This window comes from Microcaecilia unicolor, chromosome 14 (genome assembly GCF_901765095.1).
Source record: "Microcaecilia unicolor chromosome 14, aMicUni1.1, whole genome shotgun sequence".
Lineage (NCBI taxonomy): Eukaryota > Metazoa > Chordata > Amphibia > Gymnophiona > Siphonopidae > Microcaecilia > Microcaecilia unicolor.
In genome coordinates this window covers 24,388,178-24,404,394 of record NC_044044.1, presented here as the reverse complement: position 1 = coordinate 24,404,394, position 16,217 = coordinate 24,388,178, and the positions used below count along the sequence as shown (strand labels likewise).

The window sequence follows — 16,217 nt, the reverse complement described above, 5'->3', positions numbered from 1 at the left end:
CCGCGCAGCTTTGATTTATAATTAGTACTGTAGGAATGGCAGAGGTGGAAACAGGAGACAGGGAAGGAAAACCTCTACAGCCTAAGGCAGGAGGTGGGGCGGGGGGAAGGGGGGAAAGAGAGGGGCAATACTAGGAAGAAAGCAGCAGGCTTGGAAGGCCGGGCTGGAGAGGCTTAGCCTCCCCAAGCCTCTTATACCGGGCACCTATGTACTCTGTGAATGTCACTCATGTGCCTCAGTTTTGTATGTGCAAAATTTTGCCTGTGCTAAATTTATGCTTTTTGGAAAGTCTTTCCCCCAAATTCTACAAAGGGTGATCACATTTGCACGCCCAGTTTTGAGAGCGATCCCAAATGCGTATACAACTAAATTGGGTAATATGCCAATTTGGATTTGCACATACAGCTTGCTACATGTCATTCTACAAAACTGCATGCCCAAATCCCATAACACGTAACCCAAAAATGAGTGAACAGTGTTATAGAATAACCACAGATGTGAGTCCAAATTGGGCACCAGGAATTACTACTACTTTTCATTTCTATAGCGCTACTAGATGTACACAGTGCTGTACACTGGACATGAAGAAACAGTCCCTGCTCAACAGAGCTTACAATCTAATTAGGAGAGATAAACAGGTCAAATAAGGGATAAGGACAAAGAGTAGCAAGATTCTGTGTGGAATCCCAAAGAGTAGCAAGATTCCAGAATCCCAAAGACTATTACTACTTATCATTTCTATAGCGTTACTAGATGTACGCAGCGCTGTACACCTGAACATGAAGAGACAGTCCCTGCTCAACAGAGCTTACAATCTAATTAGGACAGACAAACAGGACAAATAAGGGATAAGGACAAAGAGTAGCAAGATTCTGTGCAGAATCCCAAAGAGTAGCAAGATTCTGGAATCCCAAAGACTACTACTACTACTTATCATTTCTGTAGTGCTAGAAGACATACTCAGCGCTGTACACTGGACATGAAGAGACAGTTCCTGCTCTACAGAGCTTACAATCTAATCAGGACAAACAAGGGATAAGGACAAAGAGTAGCAAGATTCCGGAATCCCACAGTAGCAAGATTACTGCCTTTTTGAAGGAATTCATTCAAAGCGGTGTACAGTAAGAATAGATCAAACATGAGCAGGAGGCAATTAGAGCAGTAAAAATATTCAAACAATACAAAGTATGGCATAGTATACTACTTGCAATGACAACACAATATGTACTAGAACATTATAATTGGTAGTGAATGGTAAAGCAAAGTTGTAACATATAGATGAGTAAGCAAGTAGGAAAAATTAGAAAGTAAGGTGATTGATTTGAAGAAAGTTGCACGTGAGGTCAGAGAGATGGTTAAATATTATCTCAGCTAGCGTAGGAGTACGAGCAGATGAGACAGGGAGAATGAGAGTGCCATCCCTAAACTTAAATAACAAAATTTAGAAGATGTCTTCTTAGCAAACGCACAGCTTCCGGTAGACACATTTTCTGAGGGCGTTTTTTACATCTTTGTTTTTCAGGCTATAAATTAGAGGGTTAAACATTGGAATTAAAGTATTATGCAATAACGTAATAACTTTGTTTTCATCCAATGATTGCATGGACGGTGGTCTCATGTACAACCAGAGCAAAGTAAAATAGAACAGAATTACAACCGTGAGGTGGGAAGAGCAGGTGGAGAAGGCTTTACGTCTCCCCTCCGTGGAACGGATCCTCAGGATGTTGGAGATGATGTAGACGTAAGATGTCAGGGTTGAGAAAAAGCAAGGCATCCCTACAAAAACACCCACAATATAAACTATCCCTTGAATAGTTGAGGTGCTGGTGCAAGAAAGCTTCAGCAATGCTGAAAAATCGCAGAAGACATGGTTAATCTCATTGGAGCCACAAAACAAACATTGAGAAAAAAGAATAAGATAAGTCACAGGTACCGAAAGCCCAATGATCCATGTCCCCGCGATCATCATGATACAGACTTTCTGATTCATAATCAAATGGTAACACAGGGGTTGACATACTGCAACGTAGCGGTCATAGGCCATAACTGAAAGAATTACAAATTCCATGCAGGCTAGAGACAGAAAGATATACATTTGTGCAAAACACCCACTGAAAGGAATACGGCCATTCTTTCTTAGAAGGACATCCAACAGCTTGGGAATAGTGACCGAGGTATAAGAGATATCAAAGAAGGATAAGTTACTGAGGAAAAAGTACATAGGGGTGTGTAGGCGAGAGTCCATGCAAGTAACAGTGATAATAGTGAGGTTCCCCAGCAGGATCATCAGGTAAATTGATAAAAACAGACAGAAGAGAGGAATCTGCAGCTCTGGAAATTCAGGAAACCCCAAGATGATAAATTCTGTCACTGTGCTAAAATTCTCCTTTTCCATTGATATGTAAAAGACAAGGACAATCAAAAATTAATTAGATATCCATCTGGTTTACATGAGGATGTATACCCCCTGCTCACTGAAATATTAGTAGCATGGGTGTATATTTTGCTTAGTTGAAAGAAATCCCGATTTATGTTTACCTTTTTAAAATGTTTTTCTTTGGGTTAATGAGATGGCACTCGCAAAATCTCTAAAGAAATGATTTTGTCTGTCTTCCTGAGCTTTTCCTGTGATATTGTGATTTCATTTCAGAGATTGTTGTCTACGAGTTTTGCATCCTATATTCAAAATTTGCAGTATGGAAAGTACAGCAATTATGTTGCTTTAAGTCCTCTGATAATAATTGTAATAGTAATAGTAATGGTATATTTATTTATATACTTTTTCTAATAACGGAAGGGTTTACATTATCTGTGACCTGGTAACACCCTGTAAGACTATGTTTATACTCCCTGTATGTCCATTTGGGAATCGATCCCTGAGGCTGAGATGTGAAAACAAAGAGTGAATTCTAGACTGTGTGGCAATAGTGTTTTAAATGTTAGAAAATAAAAAATCATAATATCTCCTTGGTCTGCCATTCAACTGTGCTGGCTATGCAGATATGACACTTGGAGGGGCATAATTGAACGGGGCGCCCTAGTTTTCCTGAGGGCGTTCTTTCAGGACATCCCTGCGAAGGGGCAGGGAAACCCGTATTATTGAAACAAGATGGGCGGCCAGCTTTTGGTTCGATAATATGGTCGGGGTGCCCAAATCTCCACATTTAGGTCGACCTTAGAGATGGTCGTCCCTAGAGATGGTAGTCCCCAATTTTCGGTGATAATGGAACCTGAGGACGCCCATTTCAGAAACGACCAAATGCAAGCCCTTTGGTCATGGGAGGAGTCAGCATTTGTAGTGCACTGGTCCCCCTCGCATGCCAGGACATCAACCGGGCACCCTAGGGGGCACTGCAGTGGTCTTCACAAATTGCTCCCAGGTGCTTAGCTCCCTTACCTTGTGTGCTGAGCCCCCCAAAACCCACTCCCCACAACTGTACACACTACCATTGCCCTTAGGGATGAAGGGGGGCACCTAGATGTGGGTACAGTGGGTTTGTGGTGGGTTTTGGAGGGCTCACATTTACCAGCACAAGTTTAACAGGTAGGGGGGGATGGGCCTGGGTCCACTGCCTGAAGTGCACTGCAGTACCCACTAAAACTGCTCCAGAGACCTACAAACTGCTGTCATGGAGCTGGGTATGATATATGAGGCTGGCATAGAGCCTGGAAAAATATTTTAACATTTTTGTTAGGGTGAGAGGGGGTTAATGACCACTGAGTAGGGGGAGGTCATCCCCGATTCCCTCCAGTGGTCATCTGGTCATTTAGGGCACATTTTTGTGGATTGGTCGTTGAATGTCTGAGTTTAATTTATCCAGCAAAGATTGGATATAATATTATCCACTCAAAGCAAAATATAAATGACTCACAGAAAAGAGTGAGAGAGAGTAAAGTAAACTGAGGAACAGGTATGAATCAGAGAAAATATTTCTTCACTCAACCTGTAATTAAACTCTGGAATTCATTGCCAGAGAATGTAGTAAAAGCAGTTAGCTTAGCAGGGTTTAAAAAAAAAAGGTTTGGATGGCTTCCTAAAGGAAAAGTCCATAGACCATTATTAAAATGGACTTGGGGAAAATCCACTGCTTATTTCTAGAATAAGCAGCATAAAATATATTTGTACTGTTTTGGGATCTTGCCAGGTATTTATGACCTGGATTGGTCACTGCTGGAAACATATTGCTGAGCTTAATGAACCTTCAGTCTGTCCCAGTTTGGCAATACGTATATGTACTTATCAAATGACATAGCTTGTGGTGAACACTGGTGTTATTTATCAAGGCTGCTAAACCACACGCAGCATCAATCAAACAGATGTCATCAAAATCTCCAACATTCTCTTTTTTTTCTCTTTTCATGAAACAGATAAGTTTGATGAATGTTGTCTGCCAAAAGCAGCAGAACTCTGCTGCACGTCTTATATTCCACCAGAACCGATATACTCATATCACCCCTCTGCTCAGGTCACTTTACTGGCTTCCAATCAGATACCGCATTCAATTCAAGCTTCTCCTTCTTACCTACAAATGCACTCAATCTGTCGCCCCTCACTACCTTTCTACCCTCATCTCCCCTTACATTCCCACCTGAAACCTCCGTTCACAGGACAAATCCCTCCTCTCGGTACCCTTCTCCACCACCGCCAACTCCCGGCTCCGCTCATTCTGCCTCGCCTCACCCTATGCTTGGAACAACCTTTCTGAGCCCTTACGCCAAGCCCCCTCCCTGCCCATCTTCAAGTCTTTGCTTAAAACCCACCTCGTCAATGCTGCGTTCGGCACCTAACCCTACCATTCAGTAAATCCAGTCGGCCCCAATTTGACTGCCCCTATCGGACTGACCGTTCACTTGTCTTTTAGATTGTAAGCTCGTTGAGCAGGGACTGTCCCTCTATGTTAAATTGTACAGTGCTGTTTAACCCTAGTAGCGCTTTAGAAATGTTAAGTAGTAGTAGTATAATAACTTTAAAATCTCTGGATATCTAGTTGCAAATATTAAACATTCTATTATTTTCTTGCTACATAGTTGAACATTTTGAAAGAACAGAGTAAAGTATTTTGAAGAATCACGGAGTTTTATGGACTAATAACTGACCAAATATTACCCCGGTGAAATTGGTTCCATGAGTTATCATTTCTGAGAACCATTTTCTTCTCTGTTTTGAACTTGGTTCTATTTTGCTGTTGTTTCAAAGCTAGTTATTAGTAAAGTTTTGTATTGTGTAGTGTGTAATCAAAGCAATACACAGAAATAAGGCCAAACGGGTATCAAATCTAGGGCCAAACAGGTAGATCTTTAATTTCAAAAGAAACACAATCTTTTACACAGTCTAGGCGAGTTAATGCAATTATACAGAAAAAGCTTAAAGACTGGTTGATTGACAAGCAGTGTTGAAAATCAATCCAAGGTATCACTAAATTCGCACATCAATCTTATAGGATCAGGAGACTGGACCACCCATAAATTTTCTTTCTTCATCAAACTGAGTAAGGATTTCTTCAAATGATTACCTGCTTTTCAATGCCCAACTCTGAACACCGTTTATAGAATAGCCCTTAGCACTCATGGGATCATGGGCTACATTTACAGCGATTATGGGAGACTACCTTGATACAGCATTATAGCAAAATATGGATCTGTGTCGTTGATCTTACAGTCTCTGCTGTACACAGCAAAAATAATTGAAAAAGCTAAGTATTATGTTTTAAATAAGATTTGACTTGCACGGAATGGAATGAATTCTGATTAAGAATAAGTTTAAAAGTAAAGTGAATAGGTTTAAAAATATAAAAAATAGGAATGGGATTAATGAGGATTACGGTTTCCCCTCTATGAAAATGCTTGGACACGTTGATCTGAAGATCCTATTATGACCGTCTGATTATTTAAACTTGGATACATTAATGATAAATGAATAGAGAAGTTGAGCGTTTGTATAATGAGTAGCTTTAATGATAAGCATCTATATCCAGTTGATTTAAGGCACCTCAACTTGGAGTGGTTTATATGGGCCAGACTAACTTTACTTGTCTTAGACAGAGGTCCAAAATTCAGGTCAGTTGAGTCTTTATTCTACTTCTCCAAACTTTGGGGTTCCATTGGTCTTGCCCATGTTTTTTAACATTCTAAACTTAGGGGTTTTTAAAATTAAATACCAAAATGTAGGAGATATTTTGTTAGAAAATGCTCAGCTTTTGGTAGAAACATTTTCGAAGGGCGTTTTTTACATCTTTATTTTTCAGGCTGTAAATCAGAGGGTTAAACATTGGAATTAAAGTATTATGCAGTAGAAAAATAACTTTGTTTCCATCCAATGATTGCACGGATGATGGTCTCAAGTACAACAGGAGGAAAGGAAAATAGAACAGAATTACAACAGTGAGATGGGAAGAGCAGTTGGAGAAGGCTTTACATCTCCCCTCTGTGGAATGGATCCTCAGGATGGTGGAAATGATGTAGATATATGATGCTAGGATTGAGAAAAAGCAAGGCATCCCTACAAACACACACACAGCATAAATTATATATTGAATAGTGGAGGTACCGGTGCAAGAAAGCTTCAGCAATGTTGAGAAATCACAAAAGAAATGATTAATCTTGTAGGAACCACAAAACGAGAACTGAGGAAAAAGAATAACATAGGATATAGGTGTCAGAAACCCAATGATCCATGTCCCCATAACCAATAGGATACAGACTTTCTTATTCATAATCAAATAGTAAGATAGGGGATAACACACTGCAACGTAACGGTCATATGCCATAACCGAAAGAATTATAAGCTCCATGCTTGACAGACATAGAAAAATATACATTTGTGTAAAACACCCACTGAAAGATATATGACCATTCTTTCTTAGAAGGACATCCAAAAGCTTGGGGAGAGTGACCGAGGTATCAGAGGCATCAAAGAAGGACAGGTTACCGAGGAAAATGTACATAGGGGTGTGCAGGTGAGAGTCCAAAAATGTAACAGTGATCATAGTGAGGTTCCCCATCAGGACAATCAGGTAAATCAATAAAAACAGAAAGAAGAGAGGAATCTGCAGCTCTGGAAGTTCAGGAAACCCCAAGATGATAAATTCTGTCACTGTGGTAAAATTCTCCTCTTCCATTGATGTGTAAAATACGAGGACAAGCAAATCTTCTTTAGATTGACATCTAGTTTCATTGAGTGGTGAAGCTGTCTCATGTCCTGCTCACTGAAATACGTTCATCATGAAGATAGCATTTGCTTAATTGAAAGAAATCCAGGTTAATGTTTCAGCAATTTCCTCAGTTCCACTCAACTAAAAATGTAAAAAAAAAGATGAAAGCAGTACATTTGCTCATGTTCTCTGAGATTCATCTGTAATATTTTGTTTTCATACCCGAAATTTGTTTCTATATCTTTTCCATCCTATATTCAAGATTCACATTACGGAAAGTACAGCAGACAAATCCTCTAATAACAGTGGCACTAGTAATTGTCTGCTTATTTTCTTACCGTTTTAATAAGAGAAGGGTTTGCATTTTCTGTGCTCTGATAACACCCTGCCAAGTCTGAATGTTTATACTCCTTTCATGTCCATTTGAGAATTGATCCCTCAGGCTGGGATGTGAAATCAAAGAGCAAAGTGGAAAGACAATTGTACTTCCTTTGTTTAATTGACCAGAATATGTCCTCTGACTGCCATGACTCTGTGCTGGCAGTGCTGCTGAACTCCCTAAAATTGTGCGACCACCAGCAATATTTGGTACTGTTGGTCTCTTAACTAAGCAGACTTAATATTTGCTATATGAAACACATAGCAGACAATGGTATTACTTGAAGATCTCTTATAAACGTCATAGTAATAATGGTATGTTTATTTTCCTACCTGTCTATTAACAGAAAGGTTTGCTTTTTTGTGATCTGATAACACCCTGCAAAACCTTAACATTTAAACTCCTTTTATGTCAATTTGGGAGCTGATCCCTCAGGCTGAGATGTGAAATCCAAGGTCAGGGTGGAAAGACAATTACGCTTTCTGCGTTTAGTCCTCTGTAGTCATACCACAGGATGACCACTAGAGGTCATGGTGGCTATTTGGGTTCCCAATGCCATCCTGGGCAGCAGCAGAGGCTCGTTAGCCAATTAATTTGTGAGCACATCATATAGAGAATCCAGGGCTCTTTATTAACGAAAAGAAATTACCCTCTTTATACTGTGAGGGGTCCTTTACTAAACTGTGGGAAAGAGGGCCCTGTGGTAGCAGGCGAGGGTTGTTTTTCTGTGTGCCAGGGCCCTTTTTACTGTGGCGGTACAAAGCCTCCCCCCCCCCCCAAACAAATGGCCATATAGCAATATAACTCTCACCGCATGTGGGCTCCTGCAGAAATGATACATGCTCAAGCCGGAACTACCACCAGCAGCTGCGTTGCGCCAGCGGTTGTTCTGATTTAGCGTGTGGTAAGCCTTTGTAAAAGGACCCCTGAAATAATGAAGTTGCCAAAAAAAAAGCTGCTATGATGAATAAATTCAGCAGATATCAATATCCAGAGCAGGAACTCGGGGCAGCGGCTACTAAGGTGAATTAAGACAATAATGTATATTAAGAAGCAATAATGTGCATTATCAAATGCGTAAAACCATTCTTCCCGAGGGAAATATTTTATTACCTGGTACAGTCCTTGGTACTAAGCCACGCAGATTACTGCAATGGAATCTATGCAGGATGCAAGGATCAAATCATAAAGAAACTCCAGACCGCCCAAAACACAGCAGCCAGGCGTATGTTTGGAAAAACTCGTTTTGACAGAGCCAAACCACTCAGAAAAACTGCATTGGCTACCAATTAAAGAACGCATCACTTTCAAAATCTGCACGACTGTTCATAAAATTATTTATGGCGAGGCACCGGGATACATGACAGACCTCATCGACCTGCCAACCAGAAACACCACAAAATCTGCACGATCATACCTAAACCTCCACTACCCAAGCAGCAAAGGACTCAAATACAAATCCACCTATGCAACCAGCTTTTCCTACCTAAGCGCACAACTATGGAACGCACTGCCAAAAGCAGTAAAAACTACACTCGACCACCTAAAGTTTCGGAAAGCACTAAAAACAGACCTGTTCAGAAGAGCATACCCCACCGACCCAACATAACAATACCGGTCACTTGAGACACAACATAACCAAAGACCGTAACGGACATTACCTGACTCTTCTTCCCCCTTTCCCTCGCTAAGTTCCCCCCAACTGTTCCTACCATACATGTACCTCATTATACCACAATATCACTTTGTATTCATTCATACCATGTATTTGTTCAGACTGTAATCAGCTAACGCCATTAACGGTTATATGTAAGCCACATTGAGCCTGCAAAAGGTGGGGAAATGTGGGATACAAATGTAACAAATAATAATAATAATATCATAACAGATAGTATGGGACAAAGGAACAACTACTGAACAATGTTTAAAGTCTTTTTTGAAGAAGAAGAACCTGACTAGGCCAAGTTTCAGCAATAACGTCTTCATTAGGGGGTCATCAGATTCTTCAAAAATAAAAATAATGGATGCTCAATATGACAGAATTATAAGTGAGTCTAAAGACACTGGTCACACACATGTTTTTTTTGCCTATCGCACGTGTGTGACCCAGGTCTTTAGACCCATAGATGTTTTTGTCCCTTTGTGCGTCCATTAATATTGTTTTTGAAGAATTTGATGACCCCTGATAAAGGTTCTATTGTCGAAACTTGACTACATTGCATCCTTCTTCAATAAAAAGACTTTCACAATTACATCAGTAGTTGTTCCTCTTTTCACACCACACCGCCTTTGCTGTCTTTGAGTCCATTATCGATTCTGCAAAGATTGTATTCCTCTTTTCTTCTGGTCTTATATTATCATAACTGTCATGGAATGCCTAGCACCCACCAGGGGTTAACTCTGTGGCTACCGAAAGGGTCCAACCCAGCACTGCTCATGCCCATCTGAACCTGGGCACGTGCTCTACACTGGCATACCCTCCACCCCTCCGCACTTGGGTTTCTCTGGCCGAGTCTCTCACCTCCTAAGTTAAGGCACTGGGGTCACCATCCCAGAGGTCCCACAGCTCTTAGAAAACACCCACAGACCCAAAACTCAAACCACCAGGATTCTTAGTCATTCCAGAACAACAGAGGCATTAAACTAACAGGTTTATTATCAGAAGCGTGGAACAGTTAACGGTGGATAAAATAGATGATATTAGCAACAATAATAGGAAAAGTAAATGGTATCAACAGAAAAATGAACTAGACATTGTATTACTACCTGGGGAGTTCAGGAATAGAACTGCTCACAGATACATTTGATGGATGTTGTCTGCCAATAGCAGCATTATATAAAAAATCTCTGGATATTTAGTTGCATGAATTAAACATGCTATTGTTTTATTGCCACATAGTTGAATATTTTTAAAGAACAGAATAAAAGATAGGTGGCGGTAAGGGGCTCAGGCCGTAAATAGTCGTGCACTAATTTAATTATTAGTGCATTGTCCATTTACTGCCCCATTTGAAAAAAAGGCATTTTTCACACCATGGTGAAAGTGGCCCAGCGTGTGCCAAAACTAGTACAGGGCACATTTTACTGCAGTTTAGTAAAAGTGGCCCATAGTGCACACTTGCAAGAGCACAGTATAGGGGTGGGGGGGGGGGGGGGGTAGAACATGGGCAGGGCATGGGTGTGAGCATGGGTAACTGTCTGAATTTTTCAGTTATATTTAGGCTCCCACACATATAGCAGCTCCTTGACAGTGGGTACCTAATAGTTAGGCATCCTGTCATCAAGCTATGCTTTATTCTAGAGCAAAAAAAACATAACAAAGAAGCCTAATACCCTCCCCACCTCAGACAGTTTGAATAGAACATTTTCTTTGTTACTGAGTTTATTTGGCTCTCGAGAGTAAGGTTGCGGTCAAGTGTGATGCCGAGTATTGTCAATGTGGAAGCTCAAACGATTAAAGCCTTTCTTCCCAAGAGCAACCTTTCGATATCTAATACAATCAATGGTCCTAAGCCATGCAGATTATTGCAACGGAATCTATGCGGGTTGCAAAGAACAACTCATAAAAAAAACTCCAGACCGCCCAAAATACAGCAGCCAGGCTGATACTCAACAGAGCACGCTTCGAAAGTGCCAAACCCCTTCAAGAAAAGATGCACTGGCTCCCAATCAAAGAACGGATCACCTTCAAAATCTGCACCTTAGTCCACAAACTCATATACAGAGTAGTCCCAGGATACATGACAGACCTTATAGATCTGCCAATAAGAAACAAAGTCAAATCGTCAAGATCCCACCTAAACCTACACTGCCCAAATTGCAAAGGACTGAAATACAAAACAACTTGTGCCTTCGGCTTCTCCTACATAAGCGCAAAACTATGGAATGGCCTCCCAAAAGCTGTGAAAACAATACACAACCACCTGAACGTCAGGAAATCACTAAAAACCAACCTCTTCAAAACGGCCTACCCCAACGACCTCACGTAAACCTCCCACCCAGCAACACAACAAGACTATAATCGTACTGGACACGCAATCTTCATCCCTTCCAACCCTCCAATTATAACTTATACGATCACTATACAACCGACTGGGCAAGCGCCTTTGATGGAACTATGTAAGCCACATTGAACCTGCAAATAGGTGGGAAAATGTGGGGTACAAATGCAATAAATAAATAAATAAATAATTCTCAAACTCTTTAAACAAAAGTTTATTGTAAGTATCATCGTATATGAAGCAAGAAGCTGAATCAACACTATTGCTTCTCCAATGTAATCATCAGTCCAATTTTTTCTGTAGAGTTTTTTTTCATTTGAAAACTTAACTAATTGTAATTAGTGCAAAACATTGCTTGTTAAAAAGCCAATTTTGGCACTAATTGCCTCGTTATTCAAATAAAAATTGCACGTGCATCTTGGGTATGCATTCAAATCTTTGTACATGGTGAGTTTTACAGAATTAAGGGGAATAAGTGCCTAACTTTAATGATACGAAATGTTCAGGCGTAACCAATCAATGTTAATTATGTTAATGTATGATCCTCAGCTGTACAAAGCTATGTCTACTGGATTTTTGCACAGCGATTTATGTACTTATCATCATTGGTACAAACCTGTCTCCCTCCTGATTTTCAATGTTTGGCATATTAATCATCTATGTTTCACGTTCATGGGATACCCTTGAAAAATTGTTTCAATGAAACCTCTGCCATGTCGGATTAAAAGTGTCCCTGAACCGACCAGCTTTGAAATCCATTTTGAAAAGATGAGTACTAAGTAACTAAGTAATATTATCTAAAGAATGAAAGTAAAACATAAAAAGTGAAGATTAAGAGAGAGGAAGGTTCGAACTGATGATGCTATAAGTACAAAAATAGCCGTGCAAAATCCAGTGGACGTATCATTGTATGGCTGAGGTTCATACATTAACATAATTAACATTCATTGGTTACGCCTGGACATTTGGGCCTGTTGATGATTAGACAGTGCCTAGTTGGTTCATTGTGCCTACGTCCAGTGGTCAAATCAGTTGTTGGCCATAATTATACGGTTTTCTGATAACTTTAATGATAAGCATCTATATCCAGCTGATTTAAGGTATCTTCAATTTGAATTGATTATAGGGGCCAGACTCTAACTTTAGTTACCTTAGACAGAGGTTCATAATTAAGGTTTGCTGAGACTTAAATCTACTTCCCCCCCCAGCTTTGTGCTTCTATTGTTCTTGCTTGTTATTTGATATTGCAAAATGTAGGGGTCCTTTAAAACTAAATGTCAAAATGTATGAAATATTTTGTTAGGAAATGCTCAGCTTTCGGCAGAAACATTTTCTGAGGGCGTTTTGTACATCTTTGTTTTTCAGGCTGTAAATCAGAGGGTTAAACATAGGAATTAAAGTATTATGCAGTAAAGTAATGACTTTGTTTTCATCCAATGATTGCACGGAAGATGGTCTCATGTACAACCAGAGTATAGTAAAGTAGAACAGAATTACAACCGTGAGGTGGGAGGAGCAGGTGGAGAAGGCTTTACGTCTCCCCTCCGTGGAACGGATCTTCAGGATGGTGGAGATGATGTAGACGTAAGATGTCAGGGTTGAGAAAAAGCAGGGGAACCCTACAATCACACACAAAACATAAACTATACATTCAATAATGAGGGTACCAGAGCAAGCAAGCTTTAGCAATGCTGAAAAATCACAAAAGAAATGATTAATCTCGTTGGAGCCACAAAACGAGAATAGAGGGAAAAGAATAATATAAGATACAGGTGTCAGAAAGCCTATGATCCATGTCCCAATAATCATTAGGGTATAGACTTTCTTATTCATAATCAAATGATAAGACAGAGGATGACATACTGCAGCATAACGGTCATAGGCCATAGCAGAAAGAGTTATAAACTCCATGCAGGTCAGACATAGAAAGATATACATTTGTGCCAAGCAACCACTGAAAGATATATGGTAATTTTTTCTTAGAAGGACATCTAAAAGCTTGGGGAGAGTGACTGAGGTATAAGAGATATCAAAGAAGGACAAGTTACTGAGGAAAAAGTACATGGGGGTGTGCAGGCGAGAGTCCAGGCACGTAATAGTGATAATAGTGAGGTTCCCCATCAGGATGATCAGGTAAATCGATAAAAACAGGAAGAAGAGAGGAATCTGCAGCTTTGGAAATTCAGGAAACCCCAAAATGAAAAATTCTGTCACCGTGGTAAAATTCTCCTTTTCCATTGATACGCAAAAGACAAGGGCAAGCAAATCTTCATTAGATTCTCATCTAGTCTCATTGAGTGATGAGGGCTGTCACGTCGCCTGCTCACTAAAATACCTTTATCATATAATGTGCATAGTTGAAAGAAATCCAGGTTAATGTTTCATCTTTGTTTACATTTTTTAGTTGAGTGGAACTGAGGAAATTGCTGAAAGCAGTACATTTGCTCATCTCCTTTGACGTTCTTCTGCAATATTTTGTTTTCATACCAGAAATTTGTTTCTATATCTTTTCCATCCTATATTCAATATTCACATTACGGAAAGTACAGCAGACAAATCCTCTAATAACAGTGGCACTAGTAATTGTCTGCTTATTTTCTTACCTTTCTAATAACAGAAGGGTTTGCATTTTCTGTGCTCTGATAACACCCTGCCAAGTCTGAATGTTTATACTCCTTTCATGTCCATTTGAGAATTGATCCCTCAGGCTGAGATGTGAAATCAAAGAGCAAAGTGGAAAGACAATTGCACTTCCTTTGTTTAATTGACCAGAATATGTTCTCTGACTGCCATGACACTGTGCTGGCAGTGCTGCTGAGGTCCCTAAAATTGTGCGGCCACCCGCAATATTTGATACTGTTGGTCACTTAAACTAAGAAGGCAGAGATTCATTCCAGGGATTTTTTTTTTCAATAAGTTTTGCAACTGTTATTTAATATTTGCTATATGGAAAGCACAGCAGACCATGATATTGCTTTAAGATCTCTTATAAGAGTCATGGTAGTAATGGTATTTTTAGTTTGGTACCTTTCTAATAACAGAAAGGTTTGCAACATCTGTGATCTGGTCACACCTTGCAAGACCTGAATATTTGTACTTCTTGTATGTGCATTTGGGAATTGATCTCCGAGGCTGAGATGTGAAATCAAAAAACAAATGCCAGACTGCAAGACATTAGCAAGTTTTCCTAGTTTGCCTATCCTGGTTATTTTTGAAGGAGAATGCCGGCCATTTTCCGACACAAATCGGGAGATGGCACGCCTTCTAATGCCGGCCAAATTGGTAAAATCAAAAGCCGATTTGGGCCGGCTTCAACTGCTTTCCGTCACAGGGCCGGCCAAAGTTAAAGGGGGCGTGTTGGCAGTGTACCGAAGGCGGGACGGGGGCATGGCTAACAGATGGCCGGCCTCGGCTGTTAATGGAAAAAAGAAGGCGAGCCCTGACGAGCATTTGGCCAACTTTACTTGGTCCCTTTTTGTTCATGACCAAGCCTCGAAAAGGTGCCCGAACTTACCAGATGACCACCGAAGGGAATCAGGGATCGCCTCCCCTTACTTCCCCAGTGGTCACCAACCCCCTCCCACCCCAAAAAATTTAAATACATTTTTTTGCCAGCCTCAAATGTCATACCCAGCTCCATGACAGTAGTATGCAGGCCCCTGAAGCAGTGTTTAGTGGGTGCGGTGCACTTCAGGCAGGGGGATCCAGGCCCATCCCCCCTACCTGTTACACTTGTGGTGGTAAATGGGAGCCCTCCAAAAAACCCCAAAAACTCACTGTACCCACATGTAGGTGCCCCCCTTCACCTCTTAGGGCTATGGTAGTGGTGTACAGTTGTGGGGAGTGGGTTTTGGGAGGGATTTGGGGGGCTCAGCACCCAAGGTAAGGGAGCTTTGCAGCTGGGAGCAATTTGTGATGTCCACTGTATTGCCCCCTAGGGTACCCGGTTGGTGTCCTGGCATGTCAGGGGGACCAGTGCACTACAAATGCTGGCTCCTCCCACAACCAAGTGGCTTGGATTTGGCCGGGTTTGAGATGGCCGCCATTAGTTTCCATTATCGGCGAAAACCAATGGCGGCCATCTCTAAGGGTGGCTCAAATGTTGAGATTTGGCCGGCCCCGACCGTATTATCGAAACGAAAGGTGGCCGGCCATCTTGCTTGACGGGGCCATCGTTAGAGATGGCCACCCTTACAGATGGCCGGCCCCATTCGATTATGCCCCTCTACGCGGTTAAGACATTGAGCCCTGTTTACAAGTATCGCTGGCATTTTTGCATGCCCTAACCATGTACACACCCATAATATTCCTCTGAATACCTACACTGTTAGTGCAATAGAAATGCTAGCATTCCTTTGTAAGTGGGGCCCTTGTTATCGGTCATGCTTGTGTGAATTCCGGGTATCATTGCTGACCCGGATATTCGATGCCTGTGTCTAATCATGATTAATCCAATAAGTAGGACAAAAATGCTATATGTGCATTTGATAACTTCTCAGCAGCTTCTGCTTAAACATGCTTCAAATATCAATGGCAATGTCACTTCAAAATCCTATAGTACTTTCACTGATTTTCATAATATTAGAATTAGGATCATTAGAGTTCACAGCAACAACATTGCTATCAAGCCATTTCAGGCTCTTAACTTGCAGCAGCTTCCAACACAATGAGAACATCTACCGACAT

The 16,217-nt window shown here is 40.8% G+C and overlaps 1 protein-coding gene across 1 annotated transcript; it reads right to left on the bottom strand.

Annotated features, from left to right (window-relative positions):
* Positions 1-1,456: 1,456 nt before the first annotated feature.
* On the bottom strand, positions 1,457-2,395 carry LOC115457106 (olfactory receptor 151-like). The gene has a single exon (XM_030186529.1). The coding sequence runs from the start codon at positions 2,393-2,395 to the stop codon at positions 1,457-1,459; it is 939 nt and encodes a 312-aa protein (XP_030042389.1).
* Positions 2,396-16,217: the final 13,822 nt, after the last annotated feature.

Bases quoted from the DNA above. Each gene is read 5' to 3' on its own strand.
- LOC115457106 (XM_030186529.1), bottom strand. From the start codon at position 2,395: ATGGAAAAGGAGAATTTTAGCACAGTGACAGAATTTATCATCTTGGGG.